At 41.4% G+C, this 25,283-nt stretch overlaps 1 protein-coding gene across 2 annotated transcripts in view; it reads left to right on the forward strand.

Moving 5' to 3' along the window:
- The window catches only part of LOC138203620 (neurexin-3b-like), a 306,123-nt gene that overhangs the window by 94,020 nt on the left and 186,820 nt on the right, over nucleotides 1-25,283 (forward strand). For both annotated transcript variants that reach the window (XM_069158621.1, XM_069158622.1), the window contains 2 exons: nucleotides 1,473-1,911; nucleotides 7,723-8,106. In XM_069158621.1, coding sequence (XP_069014722.1) covers nucleotides 1,473-1,911; nucleotides 7,723-8,106 — 823 coding nt within the window. The remainder of the gene's footprint in view (nucleotides 1-1,472; nucleotides 1,912-7,722; nucleotides 8,107-25,283) is intronic.

A 25,283-nucleotide genomic window follows, 5' to 3' on the forward strand; every position in this document is an offset into this window, starting at 1 on the left:
GGGAATGTGTTAAGTATTTTGCTGTGTTCATGTTCAGGAGATTAAGTGTGGTCATTAACCACACTGATGGCCGCATTGCCTTGTTTGCACTGTACATGCACGCACATGCACACACACACACACACACACACACGCACACACTCACACACTCACAGTCATATTCTGTGAACTCTGGTTTTACAGCATTTAATCTGAGATCTCTCGCTTTTTTTTTTTTTCCCTCCACTCGCATCCTGACGTATTTTTTTTTTCTTGTGCAGTTTCCTTCCCTTCTGCTGCCCCTATTCTCACCAACTCTTCTGCCCGCCCCTTCCCCACCCCCCCAGCGCCCCACCCACCTCCCATCAGTCCTCCTCGGTGCTCGGGTCACCTGTGTTGATTTACTGTCAAATCTTCCAGGATTATCAGTAATCCCACAGCAGTAAAACCTGTTTGCTGACATCTGTGCTGCCTCTAACAGTGTTGCTGTTTCCTGCACACACACTGCCCTACATACCAGAAAAAGCCAGTCTTCCTCCTCAGAAAAGAAAAAATAAATAACAGAGAAAAAACATTAATTTTCCACATCAGTGCATTCCAATTGACAATATTCTGCTCCCCTTTTCTGTGGTATTTTGTTGTATTTGACTATAATGTGCAGCTGCTTTCTACTCTGATGGAGTAGGGGGTTAGTGTGAAGTTATTGTGGGTAAACAGGTATGATATTGGATATATTCTCACACGGTCACAGATCCTCCCGTGGGGTTTCACCCTCAATTTAAGAAGACTGGTTTTTTCGACCGCTCTCAGGGATAATTTAGCCGTCACTCCTCACACTTCACTTAGTCAGTAGGTGTTCAATCGAACGAAAATACTGTCATGCATCTGTGTATGATCTCCTTTTCATTGCGGATAAATTGAAGTTGAAATAGAAAATGACTGAGACAAACAAATCTTAGAAGATATTAGTTTTATTGATTCAGCTGTCCTCGATCTGCAATATGTAATAATACCAGACTATGATCCTATAATATTACAGTTTGCAATGGAGCGCAATTCATTTATATAGAAATATATATTTTTCATGATCTCCCACAGTGACACATTATGAATAAGCTAAAAAAAAAAAAAATACAAGTTAACATGTTCTAATACACTATTCACAATGATGGTCACGTTTCTACCATCACTGTGTCCCAGTGTCACGGCAGAACGTGAAATAGACACGCCCGTCCACTACAGTAAAACGTGCTGGTTACAAGTTTTGTAAGCGTGACACTTACACGCAGGTCAATATCACGTGACGAAGGATCATGTGACCAAGGTAACGCAACAGAGTTATTGAGACCAAGAACAAAGAAACTGTGTCCGTGAATGCAGGAGGTAACAACGTTGCTCTTTAGTTGTTTTTTTTCCGAACCCAAACCATGACTTTTTGCTGATAGTTTAGATTTCCTGTAACTCTCCAAATGTCCTCTGTATCTCTTCCCCAGGTGGTGTACAAGAACAACGACATCCGCCTGGAGCTTTCCCGCCTCGCCCGCATCGTCGACCCCAAGATGAAACTCCAGGGCGATGTGGTCTTCAAGTGTGAAAACGTCCCCACCCTCGACCCCATCAACTTCGAGACCCCGGACTCCTACCTGGCTCTGCCAAAATGGAACACCAAACGCGTGGGCTCCATCTCCTTTGATTTCCGCACCTCCGAGCCCAACGGGCTGATCCTCTTCACACACGGCAAAGCCCAGGACCGGCGGGATGCGAAGGGCCAGAAGAACAACAAGGTGGACTTCTTTGCAGTGGAGCTGCTGGACGGAGGGCTGTACCTGCTGCTTGACATGGGCTCCGGGACCATCAAGGTCAAGGCCACCCAGGCTAAGGTCAATGACGGCGCCTGGCACCACGTGGATATCCAGAGAGACGGTCGCTCAGGTAAGGACGGAGAGGAAAAGGTTCAAAGAGAATTCCAGTGGTCATTTTTCTTGCGTTGTAACTGAAACAGATGTTTAACTTCGCTGCTCCGCGCAGTTTGTAAAAGTTGTTAAACTCAGATCAGCTCTGTGCTTTGGGAAAGCGCTGGAGTCTCGTTAATGTTGCAGTTTTTCATTTTTTGCTTTCACACAGGCTCACACAAAATAAAATATGGCTTCAATCAGGAAATTGAACTCCTGGCTCAATTAGAAATATTTTGCCTTTGGCTAAACAGCACAGTGTATGAATTTATAGGCAGAGAGCTGACAAGGCAACTAACAAACTGGCACAAAAAAACAGTCATAAAAGCAAAAGAAATAACAATAGGGCTTTCGCACCTTTGGTGCTCGGGCCCTAATAAAGGCATGCAAGTGCACAAAATATCCTAAAATACAGTGAAGAATAACTAATATTCTTTGTTGTTGTTAGTTGCTATGGCGATTTTGTATATTTGATTAATATAAGTCAGGAGCATCTAAAAAATTATCCACACTTCTTTCATTACCCCAACAATAACGACTACTGATTATTTTAAAAACAGTGATCAGGTTTCTAACGGCCGCTGCTTGGCCAGTAGGTCAGAGTTTTATTGGCCCGGCAGCCAAAAAAAATAAAGATAACACTTTTCCCATAATTTTGGTGATTTATTTTACACAGTACATAACTACTGATGTTTCTTTTGGATGTGGTTATATGTGATATAAGAACAGAACTTATGATCATAACATTTTAGTGCATACCGATGACCTTAATAAGAAACTCCTGTGTCTCGAACTGAGAAAACAAGGAGATGTCTCCTAAATGCCTCAAATACAGCATATCAGTAGACGCTAAAATCAACTGACGTTGCTTAAACGCTTCACATTAGTGGGGCTAACGCACCGTAAAGGTTGAATGCCACCTGCTATAAAACTCAAAAGACGAAGAAGAAGAACGCCTCATAGATTAGACCGGCATTTTGTCATCCAGGGCGATCTCTCATCACCATGCTCCTTTCTGGAGGAAAACAAACCCGCATACTACATTGACAGCGGAGGAGAATCGGCGGAAGTTGAGACTTTTCTCCAAACCTGTGCTATAAACTAACCGGTTTAAATCATAATGCTAAGCCGAACAGTTGCTGTGTCGTTACTTGCACCAACAATGATGTGAAAAAGTCTTTATCTTTACCCGAACATGTCCGAAAAAAGATCCTTATAAAAGGGCGTCATGCCTCCACTCCAATACAAGGGAAGACGTCAAGACACGGTGGGTTAAAATGTAGCTCAGTCAGTTGTCAGAGCATAGAGCTGATGTGAGTTACCATATTATTTGTAGAACAGGACTAACAAATAAAGAATAAATCATTCACTGGTAATTTGCACACCTCGAGACTCGGTGAAGTAAAGTAGATGTTGACAGAGGACACCTCCAGCCCCTGATGTGACTAAAGAGGGATCAAATGAAACTTTTTCCTTTTTTTTTTTTTTTTTAATCTTTCCAGCGTGTTCTATCGCAGGCAGAGTGGACATCATAATAATAAAGAGTCATTTATTAGCTCATTTAACTCTATTAGTTTCCTAATAGTTTGGATTTGTAGCGCTATTTTAAATTAAAGTCTACGGCGAGGGTCAGTTGTTTTCCCCCCAAAAGGGGGCGGGGACGTGCTGAAAGCCAAAGTTCCCGGATGTGCTGGTCCGCTCCACGTTCAGAATCGTAGTAGATGCTGGAATTGACTGATGTTCCATGAACGCCTCACAGATGCTGGCGGGGCTGCGCTCAAGAGTGCCCACAGAAGGTCACGGCGTCGTGTGCGGCTCGAACAGGTGTGTGGCCAAACGTGTTCATTTAGGTGCACCGGCAGCGCATAATTTAGCAGCACCAGAGATTATTTCACCAACAAGTGTTACGTCTCCCACTTACTCCGCTAGTTTACCTATAAGATAGCGGAGTGAAGTCGGTCTGCACGCTTCGGATAAATAGTAGTAACGAAAACCTCCCAAATGGCGAAGTCTTTGCTCTTCAACATAACTGCCAACAAAACTTTCTGCCTTTGAACTTAAAGTCACCAACACAAGTTTTAGTTTCCGCTTGTTAGCGCACACAGAGCTCAGCTGCTGCCAATCAAACATTTCAGAGTGCCGACCAATCTGTCTGTTAAACCGCGCAGCTCTCCACGGGGGGGGGGGGGGGGGGGGGGATTTTCAGACGAACCTTTGACACTAAAACGCCCGGCAACTTAAAAACATTGCTAAAATAATACTGCATTCAGGAGAGGGCGGAAATAGGATAATGACGTGTTCAAAAACAGGTCTGCAGACCCGTGCGCGAATCAAGATGCATTTATACGACATTATTTTAAACGTGCTCCCGCTGCAGATTCTGATTGGTCCTGGCCATTGGTGACGTTGAACCCTGACCAAAGCATCAGATGCATACATATTTGAATCTAAAAAGCTGCAAAGCTTCAGTTTTTAAAGCCTGTAACCAATAAATACTTTTTGTATCTGCTACTGCAGGCTGAAGTATCGTGTTACAATAAGATTTTGTCCAGACATTCACGGCCTCCAGAGGACGATCCCCTGACATTTTCTCCAGCATGTTGCAATTGTGAATGTGTGAACATGCTGACTTTAGCATGTAGCTCAAAGCACCTGCTATGACAAAGTCCAGCCTTACAAAGGCACCGACATGACTCTACAATCTAATTTTCAAATAACTGACTAATTAATCAGCTAATTCCAAACAAAAACAACAGATAAAACTTACTTAAAATATAAACTACAAAATGGTAATATGAAATATAACATGATTTTTTTTTTATGTGTAAGGTTTGTCAAGAAATCCGACAAAACTGCTAATGGCAATGTGGCTGCGCTTCACTTGTTGACATTGTTTAAGTTAATCAAAAGTGATGTCAAGAAAAAAACACTATAATACTACATCATTGTAAGCTCACAAGGCAATTACACCAGCTGTAGGACTTGTAACCATGTTACTAGATATTTCAGCATTTCCCTGCATCACAACCCCAGTACGATGTAAACTTCTTCAACAAATTAATTTCAGCGATGATTCATTGCCGGGACAATGTTGTATCTCTAGATAGCTACTGAGTCTATTTCCCCTTCGCTTCCTTCCATTTGTACGTCCGCTGACCTCAAATGCGGCCAAATACACAGAAAGTATTCGAAGAAGATTATATTAGAGAATGGGGTTAGAAACTTCTGTTGCCTTGAGCTCCAAACCCAACACAATGTCTGCATTAGGTGAGATCCTCCAGAGAACTCGGCTGTGTTAGTCGGCGTTGCAGCCTGTGTTATATATCAGGTTAGAGCAGCCAATTTAGCCGTGTGTCAGAGCTCGCTGCTTTGATTAATCACCGGCACAGCCCCCAGTGCGATAGCAGATGAGAAAGTAGGATTTTCACAGGGGAAAAAAAAGGAGGAATGAGACAGATATATGGATACCAGACTGAGGGATGGTTAAGACCGGGCATAATCACACTTGTGGCTTGAATGAAATGTTAATAGGTGTTGCGAGTGAATTAAATTTCTTATCCACAAAGAACTACAGCTCCGATCTCTCTGTCTGGCTGCAAGGTGAATGTAACATAATGTGGGAACTCAGCATAACACAGTTTTCAGAGAAGCTGAATCTGCCCTTTGTGGAAAAGGTGATCTTTTCATCTGTTTGGTTTACTTGAGCTCAGTGAGGGCTGATGGAGAGGAGCAGAGACGTAAAATGGGACACGTGGAGACAATCCGAATCTTCACTGTCATTAAATAGTCATGTTTAAACAGCCAATCTATTGTCTTTAGGTCATAAACCTGACCGATGTTCATGTATAATTGAAAAACAGTTAGCTTAATAATGGATATATATATATATATATTTTTTTTTTTGGTTGTTGAGTTAAATTAATTTACATGAAAGGCTTGTTTTCATTTTGTATGAGCTGATATAAACAAAAATTTAGCATGACCAGACTAAAATGTAATTATCTTCACTGTCACTATTTTGGGGGTCATACAGATTGTATATATATATATTTTTTGTTCTGATCTTGGTACCTCCCTTTTGTTATTACTAGCAGTGTTGGGGAGTAACTAGTTACATCTAATAGTTACGAAATTAAATTAAGTTAAGAAAAACATTTAAATAAATCAAATTGTTGAGGATTACAAAGGGGATGAATCTGAATATATTCTTTTAGACAAACATCTTCTTTGTAGAACATAACAGTAATTTTCCTGATTTGCATCTTTTCGCTTTCTGTCAATGTGTAGGCAAGCTTTATTCATTTGGCAGTATGTGTTAAAATTGAGAGCAGTTTTTTGATTGGTTCCCTTGTTTGAATTTGCACCACCTCTCGTCTTCCAATCAAATCACGGTGCATCGCTTGGAGTGCCCGCGCCGAGATAGCTGGACATGTGGTTACAGAAGACATTCAGGAACCATTGTGAAAAAACTGTGAACAGGACCGAGCCCTGTTGATAGATCTGTCATCACTCAGCGTGGAGTCGACCTGAACGTAGATGTGGTTTGAAGTTATGGGAACATTTTTTTCCTTCACTGCAGTCAGATGTGATCTCCATACTTGTGATTTGTTTTTGGCGGTTTTAAGGTTGAAACATTTTAATCTTAATTGAGGTTATTTTGAAGAGGGAGGCTTACACTGCACTGTTGACATCAATTTTCTGAAACTTTTCAGCTTCATTAGCCTGTTTTAAAATTAGAGTAGAAATCAAAAAGTAATCATACAAGTTTCATTACTTTAATGAAGTAATTAAAGTATGTACATAAATAAATTTTTAACCGGGTCACGAGTAATCTGTAAGCTTTTACCTTGCAAAATTAAGATTCCCAACACTGATTAGTACCTAATAATATATGTTAAATGTGTGAAATAAAATTTAGATTACAACACTGCAGGTAGTCTAGTTGAGATCAATCTGGGGGATAAATTGATCCGTTTAGAATACTAACGTGATAATCTGTGCTGACTGCACCTTTTGTGTTAAAATGCAGTTGGGTTTATTCCATTCTGCTGTCATAATGCACAATAAATATAAATTGTGAAATTGTCTGAGGGAACATATCCTGTAGAAATGTTTACTATGTGGCAGTGCAGCGCTTTGTGCTGCTGGAGACAGCGACACACAGTGACCTTCTGCCAGAGGACTGGTGATGTTGGATGCAAGCTTTTTTTTTTTTTTCCTTTTCCTGACAGATTTCTTTTTCTGCCCTCTATTCTGTAATTTTGTGCCTCAAATAGAGTTCCCCTGTAGAGAGTGTTGCAAAGTCGGTGAACGGTGCAATTTTGGCTGCCAAACACAGGTTTGCACCTCCACCTTCTCCAACCACATTTTAGCACAGAGTGATGTGCTGTGTTATTTCTGTCAGCCTCGCTCGCAACTTTGCTGCCGGTGCACCGGCAGTTTGTCAAAACTTTTGGATACAAAATTATCAACAGTCTATCATTTTCACCTCTCTCCTTCCTTTGATGAACGATAAAAGGGCTGTCAGTCTCTTTGAAAAGTACCAACCATGGTAAATATGGGGCAATAAATGTCACTTCTGTTCACTGTTATTTCAGGAATTTAGCAGACGCAAGTGCTATTTTCTTTGGCACCCAGCAAATATGACACTTGATTTAAAAAAAAAACAACAAAAAAAAACAACTCAACAAGAACCAAGTAACATTATCTTGTTCCATTTGATTACATGACATGTTGACATGTGCATTTTTGCAACGCAGCGTCTGACAGTAGTTGCCTTTTCTTCCTCCAGGCATCATCTCGGTAAACAGCCGCCGGACCCCTTTCACAGCTAGCGGGGAGAATGAGATCCTGGACCTGGAGGGGGACCTTTATCTGGGGGGTCTGCCCGACAACCGGGTGGGTTTGGTGCTGCCCACCGAGCTCTGGACCGCTATGCTTAACTACGGCTACGTGGGCTGCGTCCGGGATCTGTTCATCGACGGACGCAGCAAGGACATCCGACAGATCGCTCAGTCGCAGAACATGACCGGCATCAAGTCCTCGTGTAGTAAGGTGACGGGGAAGCAGTGCGACAGCAACCCCTGCAAGAACAACGGGGCGTGTAAGGAGGGGTGGAACCGCTTCGTCTGCGACTGCACCGGGACCGGCTTCTGGGATAGCACCTGTGAGAGAGGTGAGACTCCTTTCTGGTCCCTCTCTGTGTCCTTCATGTCTTTTTGTCTTGAAGTGATTGTGTTGAAATGTTATTAGGTTTGCCAGAAGGTTTATGGATTTGTTAGTGAAAGGCAGAGCAGCTCTCCTTTTACATGCTGAAAGCTTTTATATCAGTCAGCTTATGGAATAGTGTTAATTTTAGACAATATCTTAGTGTGCTTTACAAGATGCAAAATGTCGACAATGAAGTAGTTTTGCGGAGTTGAAATATCTTCTCTTCCCTCCTAAATATGGTTGCAAAGTGGCAGTGATGAAGCTGCTGCCGACTAATAATAGCTTTTCTAAAGCAACGGACAGTTCTCTGTTTCAGCAGACAGCCAGAAGTGTGACTTGGGACACTTCCCTCACATTATTTATGGAAGCTTTGCTGAAAGATTTAATAGGATTTCACTTTTGTGCCAAGTGGCTTTAGAAACCCTTTTTTTTTTTTTGCTGGTGAAGGTTCTGCAGAGAAATTGAACTTCTCCCAGCTGATGAAATGGGCTCTCCTTGTTTGAGTTTTAAGAGCTTGGGTGCATAAAGTTTTTATGAGACGGCGAAGATAGGGATGCTCCGAGCTGTGGGAGAGTACGTTATCAGACTGTTATTTACATTGTTTCTCGACTTCTTCGCTATTTTACAGAGATGTTTGGGGTTCGGGCGAGGGCTGCAAGTACTTTCCTAAGAACATGAGGTCTGGAAAGAATTGTACTTATTTGAGGGATAATGAGCATCTGAAGAGCAGGTTGTTACTGTGAAGGATAACTATAGGAGGTGGGATGAGTATCTGTGATTAACAAAGCCAATTTAGGATACCAACATGTAAGGATTATTGTTTGGAGAATACATTCAGGTGGAGACTGAAACATTTTCTTACTGTGTTGTCGATACTGTAACTTAAAATCAGAGCAACCCAAGGACCGGGTATCAAACTTTGATGCTTAAATAGCACTTCCAAATTGGTTGGGTAGTATCTATTGTCGAAAAATGCCTTGTCATTCAGTACCAAATTTACATACCTACATCCACACTAACACGTTTTCATTTTAAAACGCATAACTTTGATACGTTTAAGCAGGAGAAAACATCCTCAGTGTCACAGAGCCACAGCAATCAACATATGAAACTTATACTTAGTCGGCCTGGCCACTTCGGCAAAATCGCTCAATTTCATTTTTCAACTTAGGTAAGTAAATCTTCCATCAGGACACCTGATATCACCGACTGAAACAAGTAATGTTTGCCCAAAACCCTGTCGGAGTTTTGAAGTCTTCTCTGCGAGCTGCTGGCTGGCTAGCATGTACTGACAGCAAGTGAGACTTTCAGGGAATATCACAAAGTTGAATGTGAGGCGTTTAGGCTACATTTGCTAATTGTAGCTACAAAAAAACAACCTTTGTTACACTCTATAACATGCATGAAAAGTTAAGCATTGTAGCATGATGTAATTTTCTTCTCCCATATTCTCCATATCTCCAAATTACTTTGCACATTAATTTGATAAAATCGGTACCAAAAAAGAAATTGTTCAGGAACTGTTATCGAGGTCAATGTATCAGTACTTGTACTGAAGGTTTTTGCGCCATACCAAGCCCTAGAGAAACCTGCCGCGATAGTTTGGTAAGAAATCATAAAGTCGCCTTTCTTAGAAGAAGGTGAAATTCAGAGAGCATAGAGACACAGTTTTCAGACTGCGCAGTCGTAAATAATTTCTACAAAAGTTAATTTTACATTGCAATGATCTAGATATCGCCACTGTGAAAGAGTTTAACTTCCAGTGGGAGCCGAGCTCGAGAGCTGCCTCTGTGTGATTGAGTTAACCTTGTTTTAGCCTGACCGCTGGGCCTATTTTAGCGTGCGTTCCCATGATGTTGCATCGGTACAAAAGGCAGCTGTGAAGGCGGCGGTGTACCGGCTAAGACACATTCAACCAGAGCCAGTGTTCTTTATTGACCTTCCACCCACAGGAAGTTGCATGTCCCTGACGCTCTGTGCCCTCACATCATTTTTTTTTTTTTTCTCCTGTCATGCTCTGCTTCTTCCCACACATCGGCCTCTGAATGGTCATATCTCTGCATTCAGCGAGTGCTGTTGCCGCTGAGTGATAACCCATCGGGATGCGAGGCCTGCCCTCAAATTCTGGAGTTGGTGAACAAAGCTTTAGTCTGTTCAGCACTTGATTTTCACTTTGCACAGCGAGGCTTGAGGTGTGATGAAATGTGCTGATGTTGCTACCGCTGTCATGTCTGCATACACCTTGGGACTTGACTGTCTGGGTTCAAATGCTCCAATAATACAAATCCGTTCTAGTATGTTGCTGCAAATTGAGGTACTGTTGGAAAATTATTCCAACTCTTAAATGCTGTGGTCGATAAACAATAAATTGATGAACAAAAAAAGAATCTTTAACAATCATTTTAAAGGGATACTTCACCTGTTTTACACTTTAAAGTCAGCTTTCACGTCACACAGAGTACTGAATACCTTATACACTTAAAAACCGAATTGTACAATGAAAAACAAGTGTTTTGTGGCTCTGGAAGAGATTTCCAACGTTGGAACCCTGATGATGTCATCCGGTTTATGTTGGCTTAGATTTGGAGAATTCTGAAGTTTTGGCAAAAAAAAAAATCTGTGTTACACCCTGCAGCTGTAGGAAACAGGAGTTTGAAAGAGGTGGGCGTAACCAGGCATCAAGGGTCTCGTGAAAACACGTTTTGTTGCATAATTGGAAATGTGTGAGCCCATATTTTGGGGGATTGCCACATACGAGCTAAAAATCAGGAATTATTGGCCTCTACTCCTTTTTCTTTTTATAATCAAACACTTGTGATTCGTGATGTCACATTGCCAGAAATTTAGTAGCTGTTACCAATACCATAAAATAATAAAATATTCCCGCTACCAAATTTGATACCAGAAATAGTCAAACAAATATATTACAACATAAACAAATTGCCGCACACATGTGCACAATGTTATATTTTGACAGACTGAAGTTATGAGCAGCACCTGGCTCATTTAATGAGCTCCCACTATATTAGCCTAGTTAGTTCAAAAGTTCAAATCATGAGAATAATTAGTTGCAGTCCAATATTTACTGTAAATTACAGTTTGCAGTCCTAAAAGGGAAGTTTTCTTCAGATTTAAATAGGATTTCAGCATAAACTGTGGTCATATCATATGAAGAGACATTTCACCAAAGACATTTTATTCAACTAGACATCTTTTTGACAACGTCATTTGGACCGTCTGTTATCTGCTGTATTGCCTTTTTCTACATTTACAAGGTCTGGTTATTAGTGGTAACAGCGTGGATGGAGCTGCCTAGATGTTGTTTCGCCCCAGCAACTTCCTCCAGCTCCCACTTGGCCTCCCCCTGCCAAAGTGTTCCTGTCTGTTCTGTGGTGTGGCCTGAACAGCTTGCTCCAACTCAGCCAGAGCTCCTGTTAGTGCTGAAGCCCTCTGCGTTCGCTGCTCCTTTCCTCAAATAGAGCGAGGCCAGCCACCCTGTCGAACAATCTCATCTCGGGCTGCTTGTGTCAGTGATCAGATTTTTTCGGTCACTACCCAAAGCTGGCGAGCGCAGGTAAAGGGTTGGAAAGAAGACTGTGCAATAAATTGAGCTTTGATTTGTAGCCACCAGAGTGAAGACAGCTCTCAGTACCGTTCCTTAAAGGCGGGTGGCTTCACAGTTGTGGATGAATTTGTTGGTCCTGTGAACAGCTCATTGAAAAAAAATGCTTCAAACAGTTTTCTCATGTATACCAGCATGTCTTTGGTATGTCATAGAAATATAGATAAAAAAATAAATGACTGCTTTTTCTACAAAGATTATTATAAACAGATTAACAGCTTTGTTGGTTCCTCTAGGAAACAAATTGAAATAAGTGGGTTATAGAGATATTTCAGACAAACAGTTTACTTTAATTAGTATGACACATATTCAGTCTTGTAATCAGTCTTTCTGCCTATTTAATGTTTTCGCTCTGCTGTTCGATACCATTGGTGCAACACACTGAACATGGACCAGAGAAAACAAAGCAGAGAGTTGTCTGAGAAGGTCAGAAAGAAAATTGTAGACAAGCACGCGAACAGTAAAACCATCTCCAAGCAGCCTGATGTTCCTGGTACTACACCTGCAAATATTAAGAACAAGGTTAAGGTCCATGGGACTGTAGTCAAACTGCCCCAATGCGTCCAGAAGAGGAAAATGGACCCCAGATTGAACAGAATGATGGTGGTAATGGTAGACAACAAGCCAAAGGAATCCTCCAAGAAGATTGGTCCTTGAAACGAACAATGACTCAAAACAAACAGCTAAAAATCACCTCAGGATGGCTAAAAAAAACAAACTTTGGACTATTCTGAACTGGTTTTCTATGAGTCCTGATCTGAATCCAAAGATTTTTTTGGAAAGTGTTGACATGTGGTCTTGAAAAAGCAAACCGCAGACCTGGGACAGCTGAAGCAGTTTGCTCTGGAAGAGTGGACCAAACACTGGGTTACAGTCATGTCCATTTTACATTTGTTTTATTATTTAAGATATCATGTTGGATCAAAAATCAAAAGTAAAGTCTGAATTTGTTTTAAATATGGAATAAACAATAATGGAAGCTGATTACTTTTGGCAATTTCAAATTATTTGAAAGAATTTTCTTCTTTTTTTTTTTTCATGCAAGGTTACCAACATATTTTGTCCACGACAGTATTTCTCCAAATTCCACCTCTGTACTCACCAATTAAACTCTTTTTATTTGGCCTCGTCCTGACTTTGACCCTCACATGCGAGGACACAGTCTGATAAAAGCATCATCATCACAACATCATCTGCAAATAGCACCAGGTCTGGATGCTGGCGAACTAAATTTACAAATTAGTCAGATCTCATTAGTGCTTGTATTCTCTCATGAATACTCACATTATAGTTCACCGTAGAATATATCTGAAGCTAATTATTGTCTGCTTAGAAGATGGTAGCCGTTGAGATGAAGAGATCTCTTTGATTTGAAAGGTTGAGCTTGAAACGATACTTGCTCTCTTTTTTTTTTTCTTATTTTTGCAAAATGAATGTAACACTTTGGAACGAATGGGATTGTATTAGTCATAGAGGAGTTTATTTTCCTTCTCCGCCATGCTTTTAAGCAGACTCTGGAGCTCCCTGCTGACAGTATCAAACAACCACTGAGATGTATTCACACATGACACTTGCTATTGATCTCACGCACGCTATACGGTACAACAGGGAATTTTGCTGGTATGATGAGACAAGGGGTGAAATGATAGAGATCAGGGCTCTCCCAGGGAGTGTAACAAAGGTTAGACATTTACACCACAATGTTTGGCCTTTTGCTGCTGACTTTTTGCTGGAATAATAAGCTCTTTTGTCTGTCTTTGTTCAAAACTGTTTGTCGAGATCAGCCCTACACTTTTTTTGAGATATCATTTAATCCAAATGAATGTACTTGCATTGCATGTATTTGTCACACTGCATTGATTAAGTCCTACAGTCAAGAGACCGCTTATATTACTTAAGACAACTATATATACATCTATATGTTTATCCAATAATGATGGACATACTGCGGCTCTGACCACTACTACTATTATACTGCGAATGATACTCCCACAGCAGATGCTCTATGTACTATAATTGTTTAGGTTTTCGAGAGCTCGTACAGACATTAAGACGAGTGTGGCAGCCTATTGTAGGCAGCACTGGAGGAGCGTTTTGTTGATGTGTCTATTCAGTAACCCTAAGCCTTGCAGCTATACCAGCCACAGGCGACACCATACAGTTTACTTACTTTACTGACTTGTTTTTCTTTTCTCGTGGCTCTTATCAATCGAGCTGTGCGGTGGAAGCCCAGCTAATGTCCTCTGGTTCAGCAGCTGAAGACTCACAGCTCCAAGTTTCAGTTGATTTAAGGCTCAGAAATAAACATAGACAGACAAAAAAGCCTTCATAAAGGTTATTTATATGATATGTTAGATTAAATTGATTCGCTACCCTTTTCCCTGATAAAGTTACTGCATTATGAGTTTTAAATTACTAGCCCTCCAGCGTTTGATAGAAACCCTTCATTTCTTGACTGGGCTTCTATTGTGAAACATTTGGCTATGTTCAGACATACTGAACATTCTTGAAAGTCTGAACTGCAAAGAAACACAAATGTGATTTTTGCAACCCGGATCCAAACCGCATTTGGAGGTGGTTTGAAATGCGATTCCAATCGGATTTTTACAGATGGGTCTCAATCTGGATGCTCTGTTGGCTCAGATTGGATGTCTTGCGTCACTTGCGGTGCTAAACACAGTGATAACGTAGAAGCTGAGTGAACAGAATCTATGCAAACACTGAGAGCTATCAGAAAGTGTTGATTTTCACGCTGTGGAGGACAATGACAACAGTCCACGGACAGAAACCGAAAAAAACGGTCTGATTCGCCTGCTGTCTGAACAAAGCCTTTGTAGGAACGTGTTGAAACTGAAATCAGACAATACCGCTATATCTTAGTAAATTCAGAACAACAGTAGATTACAGAATTTTTATTTGTTGATTTTCTTTCCTCTGCCACCATGAAAATGACAGTAATCTCACAAAGTTTTTAGCCAACGATAACCCCTGCACTAATTAAATAACACCAATAAATATATTTGACCTCTTGTGGCATATGCTAGCAGTTAAACTATAAATACTACAGTCAGTTTTGATTATAGACCTTAATACTTATACTCACTGTTATGTAGCATTATTATAGTGTTAGAGCTATTTTGTTCTGGTATATAAAGTACCCAATTTAGACACTCTACTGTACATTGCTCTGCTTTTATTTTTCTACAGTACAAAGGGTGGAAGTGCAGAACCTCCTCCTCATGTGGCACCATTGGTTTTTCTGACTATAGAAAACCTCGGTCCCATGGAAGTAGTTTCAGCACATTTTTCACCGATGATATTTTTGGACTTCAAATAATGGAATCATCAGAAATGAAAGTCTCAAGATGATTTCATCATATTTGTATTGAACAGAGCACATGGCACTGTGTAATTCCTTCTCTTCCTCTGGGACCTAAAAAGCTGGCAATTTTCTTGCTCTGTTTACCAGAACGAAAATGCAAGCTGACAGATATTTTAGACTGTTTGAGGAGATCAAAGATCGTACCAGGCGACAACTATACAGACAACACTACTGCTGTCTGCTCTCTGTTTTCTACCTGTTATCGGTGCCAGCTTCAGTATACACATGATTTCTGTCTCTTTTTTTTTTCTTTCTGTTTTTCTTTGTTCTCTTTTTTTTGCTGTCTTGAAGTTCTTCTCTTTCACTATCTACAGCAGGGGTGTCAAACATACGGTCCGCGGGCCGGATCCGGCCCGCCAGGGTGTCCAGCTCGGCCCGCCGGATGACTTTGCTAAGTGTGAAAATTACAGAAAGACATTTATTTCATTTCTATGAGAATATGGAGGTTTACGAGTACAAACGTTTTGTAATTGTTTTTAATTGATCCAGTAATTGCTTCAAAAACAGCGTATATGCGATGTCTGCTCCGGAGGCAGCAGCGCTCGCTGCCCACTTTGTGACGGGTTTGATGTCAAACGCGTCACAAAGCGAGGGAATCTGCAGAGGAGAGCCCAGGCAGATAAACAGTGGGCTGATGTCTGAGTTTTTGGTCTTTATGTTTCTAGTTTATTGTAGAAAGACCTTAAAATAGGGTTTATCATCCAAAAACCTTCACCAATGATTTGAACATAGAGAAATATTGTCGTTATGTCTGCGTTATTATGCTATGATTTTACTGGTCTGGCCCACTTGAGATCAAAGTGGGCAGTATGTGGCCCCTTAACTAAAATGAGTTTGACACCCCTGATCTACAGTATATCTGCCTTTATATTCCTCCCCCCCTTCTCTCTCTCTCTCTCTCTCACACACACACACACACACACACGCGCACACACACACGCACACACAAGCCCCACTGTTTGGCACGTCTTCTTTAACCCCACCCATGAGACATGACAGCACCTGTGATCAGAGGTCTGCCTCGGTACCCCACAAACAGATGTAGTGTCAGCATGTGAGCCAGCCAGTGTGTGTGTGTGTGTGTGTGTGTGTGTGTGTGTGTGTGTGTGTGTGTGTGTGCGCGTGTGTGTGTGTGCGCGTGTGTGTGCGCGTGTGTGTGCGTACTCTGCATATGTGCACCCACTGAATCTGATGTATAAAAAGCAATGAATATCATCACTCTCGGGGTCTGTGTGACCATATGTGTCTGTGTCCTCACCCTGTATACGTTTCCATCCGTTCACATCATTAATAATACCTTTATTTTTTTGTATTTATTTTTTTATGGCCGCCAGTGCTCGTGTGTGTTTTCCCCACCAGCCAGGCAGTGCTAATGCCCCCTCGTAGCTGCGTTATACCGGGGCTCTGGCCCTGACAGACCCCTCTCGTCGGGGTTGTGACCGCGAGCGTTTCCCTGCCAAAAACCCGTCTGCCTGTGATCTGAATTCAAATGGGGTGGCTTGGCTCAGCGCAGCCCCGACAGAGACACATGGCGAAGAGAAAAAAGAAGCTGTTTGCTTAAAATACAACACTGAGAAAGGGAAAATTGTTGCTGTGCAGTGTCTGAATGAGGACATTATGATTCCTGTACTTTGTTAAACTGTTTTTATTGTCTTGCTAAGCCAGATTTAATCATTTGCTAAACTATGAAAAGGTTATTTTCGTAACCTTGCTCCATCTGCGCGGGAAATGTCTCATTGTATTGAATTAGATACGCTGGTTTTAGTTTGGTGTGGCTGAAAAATGATTTTCTTCACGAATAGCCTGCAGTCAGATCCACAGAAAGCAAAGAGAACGGAAATCATTAGCCTCTTGTAATGATAATGTTTCAAGGTGGGCTTTGTCCTCTCTCTTGTCTTTGGGAGACACCTCAAGGCTTTATTTCTTTTTGATTGTTACATTCCATTACATGAAAAGGTTGCCCAAATGTTATTCCCCATCAGGAAAACCCCAGTACAACGCATTATTCAGGTCGTATTTGAGCCTAACTTGTAAGAGGTGACATTAATTCAGGACTACAGGGAGGTATGTGTGATGTCTTGAAAACACCGTCTTAGGCCTCGTTTCTGCGAGCTCGTCAGTCATTCAGTGAGTGAAGCTCGGTGTTTGTGTGCGGGTGTATTTGTGTGGGAGCTTTTAGGGAGCCTGGGTGTTGCTGACAGTTGTGTGTTGCAGAGTGCTGTGTAGCTGATAAAGTAGCCCAGTTAATCAGGTAAATAGGCCTGTAATGAAGTGTGTTTGTCTGACGGTGTGTCAGCGCAACGCCGAGTGATCCCACTGAGACTCTCCTCTTTCTGTCTTCCTGCCGCATCTACACACACCACACACGGATACACAATCAAACTGGGTTGGGAAGCCACAAACACACGCACGCACACACACACACACACACGCACACACACACATACACCAATCCACTGGAGACAGATTGGATTTTGTCTAATGCATATTGCATTTTCCCTGACAAGATGCCACCGCCCACGTACAGTAAGTGCCTGTGTTTTCCCTACTGTTAGTGGAGAGGAGTCGTGATGGCTTCGGGGCTGAGCTGATGGCTGGAAGTGTGTCCACCGCAGATCAGTGATGGCATCACTCGTTAAAGCGCCGGCTTCCTCTTTCATAATGTTGTCACCGGAGGCGACGCGCTGCTGAAAGATAGCACGTTGTTTCATTCCTTCAATTCAAATCTCCTTCATTTGAAGTCCCATCGAAACGAATGATTGATTACAGGAACTTTGGCTGAAATTGGTCGAGCTCCTCGTGCTAGCATTTAGATAAGTCATTACATCTCTGCCGAAACCTACACGCGTCTTAATCGCATCAATCACATCGGTTCTCGCAAAGACACAAACATCAGAACACACACACTGTGCAATTACCTGCTCACCTCACTCAACGGTCATTCATGGTGGCAGACAAATAATAGGTTGCCACATGGATTTTACAGCTTAATCACAGGTAGTAATTGCATAAGAGAGACTGGGTGACATTGATGTTCACCACCTTGCTCTATGAAATATTGTTGCCTGGCAATGATTCCTTCACGTTTTGCTTATGCTTGAAAATTGCACAACTAAAGACAAAAGAAGAAAAAAAAAATCATAAAGTTGAAGTTAACCTCAGCAGTGGCTCCCCCGCCATTGTCTAGGGAGAGCGGGCCGCCCCGCCATCGGGACCTCCTGCCCCCCCCCCCCCCCCCTCCGAAAGAAACTAAATACGAACATACTTATAGAACTGCAATTACGTGCAGTAACTACTATTTATTTTCTTATTCCTGTGCACTCATTTCATTTCAGCGCAGTGAGAGTTGCTTGTCCATTGTTCTGTCACTGAAAGTCACGCTAACGTAAGGATAAAGATTAAAAAAACAACAACAATAAAAGCCAACAATTAAGCTATTAATGGTCAAACCTTGACCTGAAACTGCAGAAAACTAGATCAGAATATCTGCATTTTTAAAACGCACCCTACCTGAAGCTACAGAAAGTAGTAAGGATGCTAACGGCTAATGCTATCGAGTGAAGGGGAAGTTCGGGTGACGACCCGTCCCGCCCTCCCAAGGCTGTCTGCATAGTTGGGGAAACGCTGCTCAGGATGATGATGCCACAGTGTCAAAGTAAAAGCACTTTACCATCACAACAAGTTACAAATAGCCCTTCATCTCACCTTCACGTTCATCGTCGCTTAACTCTTAATCTGACTGCAATAAATACTACCCATTGTGTCCTTCACAATAATTAGTCAGGTCTTCAGATGTTTGGGAAGTACGGGGACATTATGGCACTAAGGGCAAAAAATACGGTTCCAAAAGGTTGGGATGTCCCTGTGCACCAACTCTTAATTTGATAAGATGTTCATAATTTGAAAAAGAAAGTCTTTCCCAAACCCATTTGTATTCAGATGAGCTTGGCTCCTCACGTATGCTAAATGCCAGTTCCAACACGGTTAGACTGGCATAATTTAAATGCTTGTTCTAAATGCCTTTTTCCAACCACAGAGGGAGAAAAAAAAAACTTGATCTGTCTGAAAGTCTCCCTCAATCCTCGAGCCCGATAATAATTGTGAGGCTGCCTTTGTGCAAATTATTTCCTCTGGTCAGGTGCCATTTACTGACACATACGATTTTGATTCTATACGTCAAACCAGACTTGCGCACTGTGCTGTATTTTGCTTCTCACGCAGTAAAATAAATCCACTTATAAAAAGCTAAATCATCATATTATTGAGGATATGTAAAAAATATGAGAAGACAGGTTTTCAGTGTGTATTTTACGCTGCTCACTCTGTACACTATGTAGCTGCAATTAGAGTTATCTTGAAATTTGGAGTAATTACAAATTATCGAGCATAACTTGCTGTATGTAAATTGGCCATGACAGGTATGTTTAAACTGTAAAATGTTTAAATTGAATGCACAGAGAACCAGAAAATAGTTTGATGTTTGACAGAAATTATTAGCATGCTAGTTTTTTTTTTTATGCTCATTTCCAACATACTATAATATAACATTAAAAGTCTTGTTAAGAAATCCAGGGTTTCTGCCTAAAAGCTAGAGGGCTTTTAATTTCAAATGGATACGGGAAGTGTTCCTCTTGTATTAAAGCATTTTGCAGTAACTTAAAGAGGGCAAATGGAAACAGATCAAAATGAGGCTTCAGGCTGACTTCGTGAATTAATCAACATGCCCTATAGGTCAAGATGACAACTTTGCACACTTTATTTGTTGTTATTGGCTCTTGTGCAGGATGCTTTATGTGTGTATAAGGAATTTTATAACTAGATCTTCTAACCTTTGAAAAATGTAAATGAAAGTCAACCTGATTAAGAGAACTTTAAACATGTTATTTCCTCACTTCGAGAAATAAAGTGTCAGAGTGTCATCCTGTGCGCACCGACAGCTCAACACTTATGTTCGTGTCAAATTAAGTGACAAGTGTATGCAACAGAATTGCACATTGGGTATGTGACTGTTTTTAGCTTATTAACATTATTCAAAGGCTGTCAATCATTTTAACAGTGTGATATTTAACATAAATTATGGCTGGAGGAGTTTATCCTTGCAAATGTCTTTGTTTGGGTCATGTTTTTGTCTGGCATTTTTCTTTTGTGCCTCATTTAAAAAATGTGCTTCAATTAACCTGAACTGAAACATCTCACATCAAACACATATCAGCCATGTGGGTTGGACCCGACCAAGCATATAAATCACGGTGCGATAATGCTGGAGAGCTTTTATGATTGTAAAAAGGAAGAATTGGAGAATGTTTGTTGCTTTATCTCCAAGGTCACATTTCTGATTGGCAGTATGAGTCCATGAGGGCGATATAAAGCTGCCGTCTAGCGTGTGGCAATTTGGTTTGAATAAAAGAACATCACTTCAAGGTTGATAACTGTGCAGCTGTCTAGTACGCACAGAAAAGTGACTCACCTTTCAGCAGCTTTTCTTTTTTCTTTCAGCTTAGCTATGGCATTTGGAGAAAACCATTATCGTGTAGTGAGATAGGATGAAATATACAACTGGAGCCTTCCAGATACTTCTAAAGTAGATATCCACCCAGAGAAGGAAGGGCGAGGAAGCCTTTAGAAGCTGAGGAATCATTATTAGGCATTCTGTGCCGCCCTCAGCTTCGTCACTTGAAGTGAAAATAGTTTCATCTTCCTCTTTGCCCACGAACAGAAAGCTGGAAGTTTAGAAAACACCTGACTTTTGTGTTTGTGTTTCTCTCTTTTAAGAAAAAATAGTAGTAAAAAAAACATAAATCCACCACACATCTGTGACCCCTCCCATCCCCTGCTGCTGTACTGTAACTCCCTTTCACCTTCATCTCTCCCTCGCCTTTTCACCAGCCCCACTTCTCGCCATGAACGGGTGATAAGCACCTTTGCTGGGACATTTATCTCAGCAGACAGAGAAAATGACACTTCAAGGTCTGCCCTGACTAACAGGCCAGCCATTACATACTTACACAGGACAAAAGAGGGAGAAAAGGGAGGGGGGAAGGGTGTAAAATGGAGGATGGCAAAAACAAGGAGGAAAGAGAAGGAGGTTGGCGATACAAAACGGGGGGTTGGGGTGGAGTGAGATACGACAAGTGAACAGTGGAGACAGATGAGAGTGAAGAGCTCGGCTGGAGAATAATGGCTGAGCAGTCAGCCTTGTAAAACAGGACGTCGGACTTCATACACACAGATTTACCGCCCTGTAATTGACATTATTGGAGAGACATTTCGATTTTTAGTAGATGAATAGATTTAATAGACTTGGTTGGACTTTATTTCCTAGACTTTTTTTTTTTTTTTTTTGCTTTGAAATTTATAGTGTGAGATTTTGATTCCCATAAAGGCTCACTGGATCTGGATGTACTAACTGACTCACTTCATTTAGCACATGATGCTTCGGTGGTGCACTGCAGGTGGTAGATTTGAAGCAGCGGCAGCACCCGCAGTTCACCACTCCATCCAATATCACTACATCATACTTACTTAAGAGCGGTAATGATACTAAATGTTTAGGTGTGTTAGTGACCACGGATACTCCATATTTTATCCATGTGATAAATCACCTGTCACACTTCCTCCACCCAGGATATATTTGTTTCTCCGCTAGCGTGTAACTAACAAGCATACAGGGTGACTGACATCCCTATACGTCTCCAAAAAGAAATACATAAGAATACATCGCTATATCAACATGAAGGATGAATGAAGTATATTTCCTCGTGGTGAAAAAATAAACAATATACTTTTAAGTCCTTATGTGTTGAAAGGTGTCAGCAGTCAGTGTGACACCAGAAGCTGTTTGACTCGATTTAGAATAGATGTGTCAAGGTGCTCTGACACGGCGCTTGAATTTTTTACAGCCTGCTGGGCCTTTGAAAACCATAGGTGCCTGTCAACACATACCCATCTGATCCTTCTGTGGATTCTGTTTCAACGCCTGGAAATAAGTCACTCATTTTTCCAAGACTTTCCGCAATGTCAAAATGAAGCAATTAATGCATCCCGCTTGTTAAAAAAAAAAGTCTTTTTTTTTTTTTTTTACATGACTTAAATTTTGCTTCTTTTCATTTAGCTTTTTCTCCAACTGATGGGACGTCGCTGCACAAGTCGAACCGCTGAGATTTGTGTGCCTGTGTTTGGGCTGTTTTGGGAAGCATGCTAAATGAATCCTTTTTCATCTGAAGCTGAAACGTTCTCGTTTTGTGCTGGGTGTACAAAATGCTTGCGTTTCCCTTTTTTTATTATTCTTTTTTATTATTTAATATTTCCCAGTCTCAACAACGAGTTTCTATTCACTCCTCGTCTCGGCTTTCTTCAAATTTGTCTTTTAACACTTATCTGCTTCCCAATGTTGAATGATTGTTGAATGGAGCAGAATAATGGGTTTGGTATCTTCTGCATTATCAAGCGTGTCACGTGTGTTTTTTTTTCAAGCCGTGTTCTGTGGTTGAGCTATCGGCACAATACAGCGCTGAGACTTGGGAAAGGAATTTTTTTTCTTTCCGCTCACTATCCTCTAATTCTTCCCCCCGACATTTGCTGAAATGGTGGTTTTGCAGGGAGAGGGTCATGCTGAATGGATGTTAAATCTTGCGATCGCCAGCTGTGGGTAATTTCCCTGAACACATGCAGGAGAAGTGGAGTGAAATGTCCTCCCTTCTCCTCTCCTGCTGAGGAGATTTGAGTTGCCTGCCATTAAAGATGCTGTTTCCCGCCCGCAGCGCCAGAAGACAAGACTCGTGGCGAGCTGACAGTCGGCCTCCTGTGTTGAAACACTATGCCGGTGTAGTGACTGACGCAACTCAGATTCATACAGTGGCATGAAAACAAAAGGGAACGGGAGCGGGATGAGGTAGTAGATGAAGAGGGGGGTACAAACTGTTGATTGGATTGTAGAAAGTACCAGAGAGGCAGCGGCAGAGAGACAAGAGATTTGTTTGACAATGTTTACCCCGGAGAAGAACAGATCCTCCTGCACTTTAAAAATGATCTGTTCGTTTCAGTTTTTTCGCTGCTTGGTACGCCATGACTTTGCTCCCTAATCCCCATTTGTAATTAAATGTGTGCTTAGGAACTGCGCTGGGTTATGTAAACGCACACTCTCATAGTGACACACCATGCAGAATAGGAAGGATTGGGGGTAGGCGGAACCCCCCCCCCCCCTCCGTCCCCCCCTCCGTCCCCTGCCTGCTTTCAGTATCTTATGTCTCATTTCATTTGCTGCCTTTTTCTTTCCCTTTCTCGACAACACACGCGACTCTTCCTCGTCCTCTTGTGTGGTTTTCCCTCCCGCTCTCTCACACATGCAGAGAGAAGGAGAGAGAGAACACAGAGGAAATCAAGCCTTCAGTGTTCGGCCATCTGAGAAATTGACAAGTCTCCAAACCTCTGCTGGCAGCAGGGAGGATGATTCCCAGAGAGACCGACTGATTTGTAGGATAAAAAAGTAAAATAAATAATAAAAGTGTTCACCGTGCTCTTTTATGGGAGATAGAACTTCACCCTGAGGCTTATAGTGATATTTGAGATGCGTTTCATGAAATAGCATGAGTTAGCATTTTCTAATAGTGTCTCCTTTTAACAATAGACACAATTCTTTTGCAGAATATTATTCAAACAATGCATCTGGAATTTGTATGTCATCTACTTTCCCTTAAACTTAATGTAATACTTATTCAACTAACCTCATCTATTCATATTATGTCTGTTGCTTGTTCCTTATTTTTAGCGTTTTTTTTATTTCTTTGTCAACACTCAGAAATCTCATTTTCCTCTTCTTTTTTTTTTGACTCTGGTCTTATGACTCCACCTTTCTCATCTACACCTTGTTTCATCTCCTAACAAGTCAGATGAGAAGCTGGTGTCAGCAGCAGGCGGCTGTCTTTGACTTTGCTGCCCTCCAATGGTGCTGCGGTTCACTGTCTGGACCTGCAGGTGTGCATACTGCACATTTAACTCTCGGGTGAAGGTTTTCTTTGTAGTGACGAGGGTCGAAGAGGATAGTGACTGATTCTTTGGAAGTTCGGTATAGCTAAACGCACACCGGTGTCCACCTGCTGTGTCAGGATGAGTATTAGGCAACAGCTTTTCCCTCTGGAGAGCAATAAAGGTAGCTGCTGCACATTTAATTTGCAAACTCAGTGGTTTAAACACTGAACAGGAGGTACAGATTAGTTTACCAGAAGTGACTGACTTTTATAGCACTACAACATTTTCATTTGTTAAACATGTGGCTTACATGATTCAGAATTGTTCCGGTATAAGTCAAGCTTTTAAGGAAACCCACAGCATAACTATAGGCCTACACTGTGCCTCTTGTTAATCACACTCTTACCTGATATACGCATATTTATCAATTTTACAATGTAGGTTGTTTATGTAACTAACAGCTATAACTATAATTATTTTGACCTTTAAAATGTTTAAAAATGACAATTTCCTCAAGCCCAAGGTGCTGTCTCCAGTTGGCTTGTTTGTTTTCTGAACAGCTACCAACCTTAAAGATGTTCAGTTCACAGTAATATAAATAGTGGGAATACTCACAAGTGAGAACATGAAATTAGAATCCGTTAGAAGAAGATTACTTACAGTAAATGATATGGAATTGCCCTTTAGTTTTCTTTGCATCAACTAATCAACGAATCGTTTCAGCTCAAATTGATTTTTTTTTTTACAGTTACAGCCAACTCTGGCCTCACACCCTCACTCAACCACTGTTCCCTTGTCTGTTAATCTTGTAAAAACGTGTAAAATTGATCGTTGCTTCTTTCCTTATCCCACACATCCAGACTCACCAACATTAAGCACATTTACAGGACGTATCTTTGTCCACCGTGGCCCGATGCAACACAGCAGCACTCCCAGGCAAACCCATAAATCCAATGTACTTTATCAACAAATTCTCCCAGCAGAGGAACACAGAGCAGTTGCGGGAAACATGGTGCTGTTTTTACTAAGTTTATAGTGCGATTACAGGCTGGAACCGTAAAAGTCGGGAGGATAGGCCATCCTGTCCTTTTTGGGCTGATAACTCAAGTATTCTTCTATTACACCAGTTTTATATGCCTGTTCCTTAAAGGTACATTTCCATCCTTCAGTA

Source organism: Embiotoca jacksoni, unplaced genomic scaffold (assembly GCF_022577435.1).
Source record: "Embiotoca jacksoni isolate LCO1_2020_lvr unplaced genomic scaffold, fEmbJac1.0.p SCAF_23, whole genome shotgun sequence".
Classification (NCBI taxonomy): Eukaryota; Metazoa; Chordata; class Actinopteri; family Embiotocidae; genus Embiotoca; species Embiotoca jacksoni.